Raw genomic sequence first — 12644 nt, forward strand, 5'->3', positions numbered from 1 at the left:
TATCTTGATGCATCTATTTCATATAAGTAATCATTAAAATCAATTAATTTAGCCTAGATACTAATTAACTTCCTAATCTCTTAAATTAAGCCATGTCGATTCCAACAAAGATCATCTTCGGATCCTTTTGGTGAGGATCTTGGGGATTCGTAAATCGTGTATGTTCATCGTATATCGTGCGGTCAGTTTTTATCAGGTACTTTTTGTATTTAATTTTAAATAAAAATATTTGAAATTTTTTCTGACGACACAATATACGATGAACAGATATGATTCACGAATTCCCAGAATTCTCGTACAGAAATCTGGCGAGTATCTGGATTCATGTCAATTGTCAGGCTTTAGAACTTCAACTCCTCTTTTTTCTTTGGTGAACATGTTTTAGATACTCTTTCTTTTGCACGTACACATGTATGGATAATCTACCAACGGTAACTGTAAGTAAAAAACTCACAACTGTTTACACCAAAAAAGAAAGTTATACTGTGTATGTTCGTGAACTCCCCCACGTGTCAATACCCTACTCGCTAAAACAGAATGGAACCAACCAACACTTCCCGCGCCTTAGAGCTCATCGTAAGCCTCGACGCACCGGATTTCCCCTCTCCACCCGCTTGCTTTACTATGGCCACGAGGGGCACACAACGCATCCTCCACTGCCACTCGTTCTTCTCTTCTTCGTCATCACCACTCCGATACCTCCACAAATCCCAAACACCAATGACAGAGTTAATCAAATTAATTAACAACTAATTAATCCAAAATTAACCGCCATTTTCCGTTAGGAGCCAGCTATCACTCTCCGGCCAGCGATGGCGGCGATAACGGGACCGGCATCGTCGTCGTTGATGATATCGTTGTCGTTTAAGCCGGCGTGCGTGCTGAGATCGACGAGGCCCGCCAAAAAGACGCCGAAGATCAAGCGAGAGAGGCAGGGGCGGGCAGTGGTGGGGGACTTCGGACACTTGGGTGAGGTGGTTCGGAAGGACCTGGAGTTTCTGAAGACGGGGATTGGCAGAGGGATTGAGTGGGCGAATAAGGCTTTTCGAATTCCTGAGGTTTCCAAAGCCGTAGACGACGTCGTGTGGCTTCGCAACCTCGAAGACCCCGATGCGCCGCCATCGCCAGCTCCTTCTTGGCCTCAGCCTGCCTACCCAGGTGAAGTACCTTCTTCCTATGTGTATGTAAATTTTGAGAATTTTTTATTGGAAGTTAGGGAAATATGCAAAAATAAAACCTTGTTACAAATTTTTAAATGCGGGGCTAAAGCAGCGGTGATTTATATACGATTTATTATCTGTTTAGTGTCGCGCAATTTTATTTTTATTAAAAGTTTGTAACGAGTTCTATTGCACATATTTCCCGAGAAGTTAAGATAGTTTGCTTAATTTGACAAATTGGTTGTGGTTTTATTAATACACCGCCGCAAATGTAGAATCTTTCAAGTCTTACCCTTCATGTAATTGCAAGGCCTTAACAAAATCTAAAGTTCATCACTTGGTTAGAGATGTTGTCGAATTATTCTGTGAGTGCTCCCATCAGTTTACTACTGTGAGGACTAGATTGGTCTTGTGTCTTATTAGGGTTCCTTTGATTGTTGTTCAAGGAAAATGGAGGTTTTCTCTCATGTATTCATGTACGTATTATATTTTTCCAATGACATTTTAATAAATAAGGACAGAAAGAAATCAAATCTAGCAGATTTGTGGTTGCAGATATACTAAATCAAAAATATGTAACCGTTCTTCGTGTGATTCTTTAATTCATTAATTATCATTTTGTGTGCTGGGAAATGCAATGAGGCTTGCAATTGGGTTGATTGAAAAAATTAAAACTTTTGGGGTTGACATCTGTAGAAAACGATTCTGTAAACGGCAACAGCTTAAAGTATTGCTTGCTTGCATGGTTTCTTGCAAAATGATGACATAGATTCAGAGCACTTCAAATTTCCTTGTACCTTGTATAGTTGAAACTGATGTTGGAAATCCATCATCTGACACTGACAGAGCTGTCCGGCGTGGATTTGCTCGTGGCTGATCTTAAAGCTTTGGAGACGTACGCTCTTTATTTCTATTATCTATCTAAGATTTGGTCTAAGCCACTTCCTGAAGTCTATGATCCAGAAAGTGTTGCTGAATATTTTAGCTGTAGGCCCCATGTAGTGGCCTTGAGACTTATTGAGGTAGGATTCAATATCTACAAATACTATTTTTTCTTCCAAAGATCCGCCACATTTTCTTGGATTGTGGAATTGTAAATTGGAAAACTATGACAACCCTTGTTCTTAGGTTTTACCTACTCCTTACATGTAGTTCAGGGTCTGTCATCTTATTGTTGTTCAAAAGCTTTTACTTATCTTGTTTTATAGAATAGATCCTTATTAGATTCACTACGTTGTCTACTGTAAGGTATTTTCCTCCTTTGCTTCTGCTGCAATCAGAATTCGGACCACAGAGATCAAAAAGTTCTTAAGGCTAAGTTCGGACGTGGATATTAATGAGAACATATCACAGTACAATTTCGGAATGGTGTTAAAGGAGACTATGCTAAGTCTGGGTCCCACTTTTATCAAAGGTGAGGAAGACTTTCTAGTTGAAGTTTCTGATCATTTAAGCTCTAGTTCTCATCTTTTTTGTTATGCTCCACTTAACTAAGGGCTGGTTTGGTATTGTTGTGCTTTGAAAAAAAGTTGCTTCTGCTGTGCTGTGAGAATAAGCAACTGTGAAATAAAGCAACAGAGTGTTTGGTAAATTTTTTTGTAAAAGTGCTTTTGAAAAAAAAAGAAGCAGTATTAGAGTGTTTGGTAAACTTTTATGTAAAACAGATGTGAAAAAAAGCCGGTTTTTCAAAGCTAGGTTTTGCAGCTTCTTGTTTTTGGTTTTTTTTCATCCAAAACTGTGAAAAAAGGCTGAAGCTGAGTGTTTACCAAACACAAAAACAGCTCTCAGCTTTTTTTGATAGCAGCTTTTTTCAGAATCACCTCAGTACCAAACCAGGTCTAAGTTTACTCTATTGTTGTTTTGCGTATTGCCCTTTAAATTATATACTGGGATTCCTATTTTCTCTAGCAGTCGCAAGATTACAAATTTGCTAGTTACATGCGTTTGCTTGCTGATGCAGTTGGTCAGTCCCTTTCCACCAGGCCGGACATTATTGGTGCTGAGATGGCCAAGGTTAGATTGTACTGATCTTGTATCTTTATTTTTAATTTGAACATCAGTACATTATCTGCCACCAATGTGAAGCTCCACTTTTACATATAAAAAAGCTTAATATGCATCCATACTGTGTTCATGTGAAAAGTGATCCATCAATGTCCATTTACAATGTCAAATTAAAAAAGTTTTACTACAAATCTTCAAATACTTTTTATCCTGTCCTGCAATAATATGTGTAGATTTTAATCTTCTGATCTTTATATATGTGCTTGTATGTTGGCTTGCTTCGCATCTTTATGCAAGTGGCTTCTATAATTTCAATACTGTTGTATTCATGGTTTTTCGTTCTCTGATGTGAAAGTCGTATTATATCTTTGCATGCAAGATATTTTTTTTTGTTTCGTCATCTTTACCTTGAAATAAGTTAACCTGCTCTATTTTCTGCTCATCCTTCCTCTTTGGTTGCAGCCATTGTCTGAGCTGCATGATCAAATTCCTCCATTTCCTAGGGCTATGGCTATGAAAATTATCAAAGAAGAATTAGGATCTCCTGCAGAGTCATTATTTAGCTACATTTCTGAGGAACCTGAGGCTGCTGCATCATTTGGTCAGGTGGCTTAAATATGATTAATCGAATCATCCTGCAGCATATAAGACATGTAGAATTTATTTCTTATTTTCTTGATGTTTAACACATTTTAGGTCTACCGTGGGCGTACCCTTGATGGATTTGATGTTGCTATCAAAGTTCAACGGCCTAATTTGCATCACACTGTAGTGCGCGATATATATATTCTTCGCCTAGGGGTTTGTACTGGAATCAATTAATCTTGTGTTATTTAATTGTGACTTTCTGTATATGTTTTTTAATTAAGCTTGTACTCAGTTGTGGTAACCATTTCAGATTGGGCTATTTCAAAACATAGCTAATAGAAAAAGTGACCTGCGTCTATACGCTGATGAGCTCGGGAAAGGTTTAGTTGGGGAATTGGATTATACTTTAGAGGCTGCAAATGCTTCCAAGTTTCAGGTAATGAATGCATGTTTCAATTGAATTGAATGAATATACTGATCAATTAAAAAAGGTTATAAAAGTATTAATTACACTTATAGCCACCTCGTCTTCTAGATATACCCAGTTTAATGAATATGTTTGCAGGAGTTGGGGTGGTTATAGGACAGGTTAGTGGTTAGCATCCTAATCCTGATCCGGATGGGATCGGCTGTATACAGTTTTTACCAGTAAGCAACATGATAGGGTTAGAATGAAATTCCAACCATCAATTGACATCAGTACTGGATAGGTGGAGGATATTTTTACATTCCAAAATAATTCGTTATTTGTGTGATGGGTAGCTTCTTGTCATAAAATAAAAAAACTTTTCAATAGTGAAAGGTTATTTTTAGGAACAAGAACCAAAGGAGAAAGGAAACTTGAAGAAGTAGACCTTTATTGTTTAGAGGATCAAGATTTATTTGTTTGCAGTTTCTTTTCAGGTAAGAGATCGGTAGAAGAATGAATTTGGGTGTTGCTTGTAGCATGGAAGTGAAAGTCATGTGGGAACATATGAAGCTTTCCTTCTCTGTGACGAGACATATTTATAAAAGTTCTTGTTTCCAGGGTTAGATGCTTTTTTCCTTTTAGTGACTGTTTGTTGTTTTATGTACAGGAAGCTCATTCCTCCTTTCCGTTCATGCTAGTGCCAAAAGTTTATCAACATTTAAGTCGAAAGAGAGTTCTAACTATGGAGTGGATTGTTGGTGAGAGTCCAACTGATTTACTCTCTGTGTCTGCAGCTGGAAGCCCTGTTGAAAGTGGCTCTACATATTCAGAGAGGCAAATACTTGATGCCAAAAGACGTCTTCTTGATCTGGTCTGCAATCTGAATTGCAAGATTCTACTTCGCTTAAATTCTTGTTAATTTCAGATTCCTTGCACAATCCAAATATAATAGCTATCAATGTTGACAAAACTGACGTGAACTCTGAGAGGATAATGAATTTGAAATATTGTATGTTGGTGAGAACATACAGGCTCGAAGGCACTAGAAGGTGAAACTTTGGGGCCAAAAGAACACTGTTATTTAATAAGAAAACAGCTTTAGCATGAGGCAGTGAGATTACACGTTCTTTCTACTTTAAATAAACTGAAAGTTGCAAATCTTTTCTTGAGTAAATAAAATAACGCTATAAATGTGGTTTCTGAATTTAGTGAATTAGTGATTCCAATAAAATAAGATGTTGAATTATCCTTCTAAGTGCTTTAGTTGAGTGACAGATCGTTGTGCTTTGAATGGTGTAGGTTAAGAAAGGAGTGGAGGCATGCTTAGCTCAGCTCCTCGAAACAGGCTTATTGCATGCTGATCCACATCCTGGAAACTTGCGTTACACTTCCTCTGGACAAATTGGGTACCTCTTTAGTCGCCATTATGCAGAACTAAGCTTTACTTTCTATATCAGAAGATCTAGGTATATATCTATAGCTCTTATTCACTTCTGGTGATTTCTATCCTATGCCAGGTTTTTGGATTTTGGCTTGCTTTGTCAGATGAAAAAGAAGCACCAATTTGCTATGCTTGCATCCATAGTGCACATAGTAAATGGAGATTGGGAATCCCTTGTTAATTCTTTGACTGAAATGGACGTTTCAAGGCCAGGGACTAATCTCAGGCGTGTGACTATGGTATCATCAGCCTCTCTGTTTTCAGTTTTATATATAGTTTTGGTATATTAAATGTTATTTGGGTTACTGAAAAGTATGTTTTTACGGAAAGCAATGAGATTGTACCGTCTTTATAAGTATAGGGTTTAGGATCTGGAATATGAACTGGGAACTAATTGAGCTGTAAAAATGTTTCAGGATCTGGAATATGAACTGGGAGAAGTAGAATTTAGAGATGGAATTCCCGATGTCAAGTTCAGTAGGGTGAGAATCATGTCTCGATCTCAATCTGTACAAATGATAGACATAATATTTCTTGGTGCCTATAATAATAGTTAGTAGAGGCTGATTGTAACTGTAATTTTTCTGAAGGTTCTGAGTAAAATCTGGTCCGTGGCCTTCAAGTATCATTTTCGCATGCCACCTTACTATTCGCTTGTTCTACGTTCTCTTGCTTCATTTGAAGGTAGGGTTCACTTGCCATAGGGTATCCAATCTCATTTACTCATATTTTTTGTATCTTTATTCTTTAGGACACTCGCTAGGCTGTGTTAATTTGCCATACATCACTATCCTGTAATATCAAGATACTGATGTATGATCGCTATCTAGATGCCCTGGATGCCTCCATATAGTTTAGTTGCATCCAAGCCTTGTCAAAACTTGATGTATGATCACTTTAAACGTGTTTTTTCTGTTTTCCAGGATTAGCTGTAGCTGCAGACAAAAATTTTAAGACATTTGAAGCTGCATACCCTTATGTTGTTCGGAAACTTCTCACTGAAAATTCAGCTGCGACAAGGAAAATATTACATTCGGTATGAAGTGCTCAAGAACCATAGGCTACGCTGTTACTTTTTGTGGTTTACTACATGTCCTACGGCATTCCCATCCATATCTATATGCGCATAGTAATGACAACCACTTTGTTTGTTCCTTTCTTCGCATACGTATAAATGTAAAATCTATTGTGTAAAACATGTTAGTTTAGGCTTGACAGGTATCCGTATAGCACATACAGGAAACTTTGGACCCTTCATTTGAATTCTTTCATGATTCTGATTAATGAAAAGATAACCTGTTTGATGATCAAAGGCATTGGGGTACTTTTTGAAGGACAAAACTGTACGTTATTTTGCTAATCATCATCACAATGGGATGCCTGAAACTGTTTTCATCTTGAATGAAACTTCCAGTCAGATTTTCAGCATGTTTGTTGTTTATTTACTTTGTTCGCTCGGTTCAGGTGGTTTTTAACAAGAGGAAGGAGTTCCAGTGGCAGAGGCTCTCTCTTTTCTTAAAAGTAGGTGCAACTAGGTATGTTAACTTTTATCTCTTAAAGTTAATTTCCTACAGTACAAGCTTATCTTTGTAAATGTCTTGGAACTTTTAGAACTTTCAAATCTTGACCAGCTAGCTGATAAACTTTTGCACGCTTCTGTTGTGGATATTCGTCTTGCACAGCTACCTTATCCTTCATTACCAAACATAAAATTTTCCTGTTTTTTACATTTGCTTGCAGGAAAGGTTTACATGAGATCATAGCACCTGAAGCTGATACTTCCGTCGGTTATTTACCATCAAGGGACGGTGGTGCAGTTGATGTTGCAAATTTTGTCTTGAGGATTTTACCATCCAAAGATGGTGTTGTGCTGAGAAGACTCTTGATGACTGCAGTGAGTTCCCTTATGCTGGGCTCTTTTCTTCGTTGTATTTATGATATCATAACGATCAATACTCTCTTTGTCAAAATTAAATATAAAGACGAAATTTTAATGCAGGATGGAGCTTCACTGGTCCAAGCAATGGTATCCAAGGAGGCAAGGGTATACCGCCAGCAGTTTTGCAGGGTCATTGCAGATGTTCTATATCAATGGATGTATGCAGCTAATGGACGGGGCATTACAAAAACTCAGTATAGTTCCGATCTGAAAATGGCAGGCGGGCCTGAAAACAGAGAGAGAGGTCCATCTTCCAGAGCTCCCATTTATGATTATCGTGCCATCTACAGAGATCGGCGGCTCAGAGTGATTGTCTCGAATGTGCTAAACTCTGCAAGGAAAAATCCAATTCTAATGCTGAGGCTCTATTGGACTTCCTTCATCATGTTTGCCACAGCGTTCGCTCTGGCTTGTCATCGTGCTTTATTATCCTTCGCCGAAGACCACTTAGGCCCGATATCTTTTGCTCCAAAGCAATATGCCATCCAGTGATGTTCATATTGAACTCTCCCACAGAGCCATTTTCAAAGAATATAAGAGTGTGGGCTTCCACTTAACAGCATTCTTTGGAGTAAATATGATTACACCGGTCCATTAGATCTTCGTCTTCTCGGCCATCGTTGTATTTACAAAAACGAAGCCAGAAATGAGAGGACGGAGGTGGATGAAAGATGGCATTGCAAGCTGTCGAAAGGTATAAAACGGCGAGGTTTGTGCACAATCCATATGTAACCTAATCTGTATGGCGATCTGCATACACATTGTCTGTCAAGTGGTACGACGTTGGAACGTGTTTTAGGGTTGAATGCATCAGATGGGACGTAATGTAAGAGATCTCGGCATCTCATTAACGCCGTCTGGAATTAGAAGCTAGACAAAACAGAGGATCCTTTTCCATGTTGTAATACATCTATTTTTTTTGGTTGGTAGTTGATATGACAAGTGAAACTCCCATCTCAATATTCTTGTTGAATGTTTACAATCATGGGACTGTTGAGCAGAAAATGTCTCTTGCTTACAACCTAAGACTTCTCACTTAATACCACTGAACCGAAATTCTAATCGACTGTGAAAATTTCTCTTTTTTTTTTTTTTTGTTTTTGGGTCAAAGTGAAAATTTCATTTGAATGTGACGTTTTTGCATGGAACACATGCGAAAGATTCTTTCAAAATTGTTTCAAGCATTGTGTATTTATTTGAATGTGACATTTTTGCATGGAAGATGTGATTACGAGATAGAGACTCAAGGTCGGAAAGGTAGAGGAAGATTTGGAAATACTCTAAGAAAAGACTTGGATTTAACGGAAGACATGAAACAAAACTGAGCGCAGTGACGTTTTAGGATTCATATAGCTGACCCCACTTAGTGGGATGAGCTTTGTTGTTGTTGTTGTGACATTTTTGCATGGACACACATATGAAAGATTATTTCAAAGTTGTTTTAAGGATGGTTATATTGATGGACAGGGATTCAATCAATCTCATAAGCAATGATATAAATGCTTTTAACCACACGATTTGATCACAAAATCTCGTGAGCTCGTATCAAAAGATCATAGAAAAACAAACTGCCCAAATTAAGAGAAAAACTTTCTTACAAGACATAGTTTAAAGTGCATCACTTCTGCAATAAACACTTATCATATGCTCAAAAATTATATCATCCGTCCAATACATGCTTGCTACATATTTTCTTTGATTACACGGGAGTTTCTCTCCAATTTTGTACAACCTTGTAACCTCAATCCAAGTACCCTTTTATGAAAAAGCCAAAGTAACAAGCCAACTAATTTTAACGTTTGGGGGAAGTAAACTCCAAAGAACCCATTTTTGTATTTAATATTCACCGGCTGATCAAACACTCCTCCTCCGATCGGGCCGATCCGCAATCCTTACGATCCCAAACCTTCCCTTCACCCAAAATCCGATTCTCCGATCTCTTATCGCCGCCCCAAATCCACCGGGCAAACCGACCGCCGCCCATGAGCACTCCATCACTCTCAGGGGTAAAGCTTTTGAATTTTCTTCAATTTTCTTCCGATTTGCGTTTTACAATTCGAATTTTTTACTGTGGGTGTTGCAGAGCGCGGGTGCGTTCTCTGGGTTCACTCGGCTATGCAAGGGCTTGGCGGTGGTTCTTATTGGAGGCCACATTGTGGTTCAGCTTCTCCCTCACGCCGTTGATTACCTCGCTCTCATTCCCGCCAGGTATCTTTTTCTCGGTTCGGACACCTGCACCGTTCGATTTTGGGTTTGTTGACTTTTTTTTTTTTTTTTTTTTTTTTTTTTGGAAACCTCGACGGTACGAGGGAAATTGTGGGTTTGTTGACTTGTGAATTGGGAATTTGCTAAAATGAATGGTGAAATATTGCGTAAATCTGTGTGCAGGAATGGGTTTTGTGAAAATTTTGTGAGGTTGTAGCAGGGGATGCTGATGTTAACTCTTTTGTATATTTGTATTACAATTTACTAGGGATGCAGTGTATGGGATCACAGACTTCGTTTTTGTGTAGATTCTGTATTTCCGAAACTTAGAACTTGATTTTCCAAGTGAAGCTTAGCGCCTCCTCCTTAAATTTTTTGAATCAGATGCATTTTAGGCCCGGTTCTGTGTATGCACTCTATGCTCCTTGTTCTTTGGGTCTGTTTGGGTTTCTCCATTGGTCTTAATATCTGTGCCTTCATTATACTATGCCTTATTTTTTCTTCGTAAATTTGTTTAACTGAATTCCAGTTGAGCAGGTTTATAATCTGACTATGTTGAGGTTTACATGATTGATGTCGCATCCCTATGTGTGTTCACTCTATCTAATGAAGAGCGAGAGCAAGCTCATATTTTTGAATTTGGAACCTCTAACTTAATTCTTATCCAACCTTCTGCTTTGTAGGACGATTCCTTTTGTCTGGAACCTCATTACATCCGGTTACATTGAACAATCAATATATGGGGTATGCGCTTCTGATTCCATAAACAATTTTTCTGTGATGTAGTCATATACTGGAGGAGATTTCTTGACCCGCCACAGTCTACTTTTAATGAAAAATACTACTGACTTCCACACTTATTTAACAGGTTGTTATCAGCACTCTTGGTCTTCTTTTTATAGGGAAGCTGCTTGAACCTGTGTGGGGTTCTAGGGAGTTCTTCAAGTTCATCTTTGTAGTTAACTTCCTAACTTCCATATGCACTTTCGTCACTGCTATCGCTATGTATTACATTACAATGACGGAATTTTACCTGTAAGTACTAAGAAATCGGTTAACAGTCTGAGAAATAAAAGTTTTTGCAATGCTAGTGGTTCATGTTTTTGTCCTTGTTTTCATTGCTTCCTACATTTTCAGCCTTATTGCTTCTGTCTACCTCTTGTAGCATGTTGGTTTATTAGTAATATGAAAGTCAAGATGAGTAAATGGAAGTGAATGATGAACTTGGTAAATTTGAATCTAACTCTAAACTCAAACAGCACACAAATGTTTAAACAGATCATTCTGCAACTGTCAATACATATATTCCATTGTTCATCTATCTTATAGTACATAATAATTTTTGTACATGTGGTAGCCTGGTTTGTTTGCTCTCTTATCTTATTCTAAATATTGTTGCTTTATTTGGTTCATTTGTGCTAGATATATGCCTGTTTCTGGCTTCCACGGAGTCCTTTCAGGTTTCTTAGTTGGCATCAAGCAAATCATCCCCGACCAGGAGTTGCCTTTATTGAAAATAAAAGCTAAGGTTTGGACTTTTGGTGAAAATTTCTGCAGGTTATTAAATATTCCTAAAACTCTCTGGTGTTGGTTTCAATCATGTGCAGTGGTTACCATCTATCTTGCTATTGTTGTCCATTGCCATAAGCTTCTGGACAGAAAAGTCAGCAACACATCTTCCAATCTTAATATTTGGAACCTATACGAGTTGGATTTACCTAAGATACTGGCAGAGTAAACCAGAAACAAAACTCAAGGGTGATCCAAGTGAAGATTTTGCATTTTCTACATTCTTCCCTGAATTTTTGAGGTACATAATTACCATTATTTTCAAACTCTTCAATTCAAGATAGAATATCCGTAGTTTCCATTGCTCTTAAGTGTTTCTTGTTAATTCTTGCAGGCCAGTCATCGATCCTGTTGCATCTATATTTCATCGGATGCTCTGTGGAAGATCTGAAGCTTCCAATGAATCCCAAGGTCACACCCTGGGCAGTACGTCATTGCCTGGATCTGACCCCATTGAAGCATCAAGAAGAAGGTAACGTTTCTGGTCTCAAACAGCATCCAGCTTGAATGTTAAATGTTACATCTCCGAAACAAAATTGATAGGTTCCTCGTTCGGATGAACTGTGGAGGGTAACCTTCCCATCATAAATCACACCCTTACTGTTTACACAGGCTTGAACATGGGATCTTTGAACTCCAGATCCTTAAGGATGAATACATGCCACTAGATAGCCAACATGTTATTAGCTAAGGAGATTAATAATCAAATAATTGGGGAAAAAGATATTCATTTTTGTTGCTGTCTCTTGCAGAGAAAGAGGTGCTCGAGCTCTCGAAGAAAGATTGGCAGCTGAGAGGCTGGCTGCAGCGCACGGCACAGAAGAGTCAGGAAGAGATGCCGCGGAGAATGTTTAATTGCTTGGGAACTCGTGTCGTATCTGTTCTTTGAAGAGGAGGCTTTTCTATTTTTTTTTTCTCTGTTCCCGCTCTGCGTAGAAATTCGAAAGAGGCATGCGCTGTGGATCTCTCTTGAAACATTTGGGGCCATTTTTTCATGTTGTACAAATACATCTTCTAGCATATATGTATTTGTATCTTGGATTTAAAAGGATGCTTGTTTGATGGGACGCTGTTTATTCCCGAATTAGTCTCATGTGGAAAACTTTTATTCACCAAAATTCTCAATACAAACACTCTTTTAACAACTTGCCACTCCCTCTCTTCTACCGGAGAAAACTTCCTCAATTAGTATACCAACCTTTGTTCCTAGCATCGCTCTTTAGAAAATGGAAAACTCTTTTCTTCCTCGTGGTTTGTGACATAACCAGCGGCACAGCAACCTCTGTTGTGGCAGAAAGACTTGCATGACATGAGTTCATTATCACGCGA

General features: G+C 38.3%; 2 protein-coding genes across 2 annotated transcripts; both read left to right on the forward strand.

Annotated features, from left to right (window-relative positions):
- Nucleotides 1-559: 559 nt before the first annotated feature.
- On the forward strand, nucleotides 560-8501 carry ATATH8 (Protein kinase superfamily protein). Its single transcript, XM_068474464.2, has 16 exons — nucleotides 560-1158; nucleotides 2007-2182; nucleotides 2409-2574; nucleotides 3121-3173; nucleotides 3627-3770; nucleotides 3861-3965; nucleotides 4063-4188; nucleotides 4829-5032; nucleotides 5461-5567; nucleotides 5679-5841; nucleotides 6019-6084; nucleotides 6193-6286; nucleotides 6526-6638; nucleotides 7067-7137; nucleotides 7343-7496; nucleotides 7602-8501. The coding sequence occupies exons 1-16, from the start codon at nucleotides 813-815 to the stop codon at nucleotides 8031-8033; spliced, it is 2520 nt and encodes an 839-aa protein (XP_068330565.2). The 5' UTR covers nucleotides 560-812; the 3' UTR covers nucleotides 8034-8501.
- A 679-nt stretch (nucleotides 8502-9180) lies between these two features.
- LOC137735603 (rhomboid-like protein 19) lies at nucleotides 9181-12460 on the forward strand. Its single transcript, XM_068475034.2, has 8 exons — nucleotides 9181-9547; nucleotides 9625-9749; nucleotides 10430-10490; nucleotides 10615-10781; nucleotides 11169-11274; nucleotides 11354-11556; nucleotides 11650-11787; nucleotides 12068-12460. The coding sequence occupies exons 1-8, from the start codon at nucleotides 9524-9526 to the stop codon at nucleotides 12168-12170; spliced, it is 927 nt and encodes a 308-aa protein (XP_068331135.1). The 5' UTR covers nucleotides 9181-9523; the 3' UTR covers nucleotides 12171-12460.
- The last annotated feature ends 184 nt before the right edge of the window (nucleotides 12461-12644 follow it).

The sequence above is a fragment of the Pyrus communis genome, chromosome 7 (genome assembly GCF_041283825.1).
Source record: "Pyrus communis isolate YQ-2024b chromosome 7, ASM4128382v1, whole genome shotgun sequence".
NCBI classification, from domain to species: domain Eukaryota; kingdom Viridiplantae; phylum Streptophyta; class Magnoliopsida; order Rosales; family Rosaceae; genus Pyrus; species Pyrus communis.

What these genes read in the sequence shown, in the direction of transcription:
- ATATH8 (XM_068474464.2), top strand. Translation starts at nt 813, where the DNA reads ATGGCGGCGATAACGGGACCGGCATCGTCGTCGTTGATGATATCGTTG. An exon ending in CAAATGCTTCCAAGTTTCAG is followed by an intron (nt 4,189 to 4,828) that starts GTAATGAATGCA and finishes TTTTATGTACAG; the next exon opens with GAAGCTCATTCCTCCTTTCC. An exon ending in TTAAAAGTAGGTGCAACTAG is followed by an intron (nt 7,138 to 7,342) that starts GTATGTTAACTT and finishes ATTTGCTTGCAG; the next exon opens with GAAAGGTTTACATGAGATCA.
- LOC137735603 (XM_068475034.2), top strand. Translation starts at nt 9,524, where the DNA reads ATGAGCACTCCATCACTCTCAGGG. An exon ending in CTCGCTCTCATTCCCGCCAG is followed by an intron (nt 9,750 to 10,429) that starts GTATCTTTTTCT and finishes TCTGCTTTGTAG; the next exon opens with GACGATTCCTTTTGTCTGGA. An exon ending in ACAATGACGGAATTTTACCT is followed by an intron (nt 10,782 to 11,168) that starts GTAAGTACTAAG and finishes CATTTGTGCTAG; the next exon opens with ATATATGCCTGTTTCTGGCT.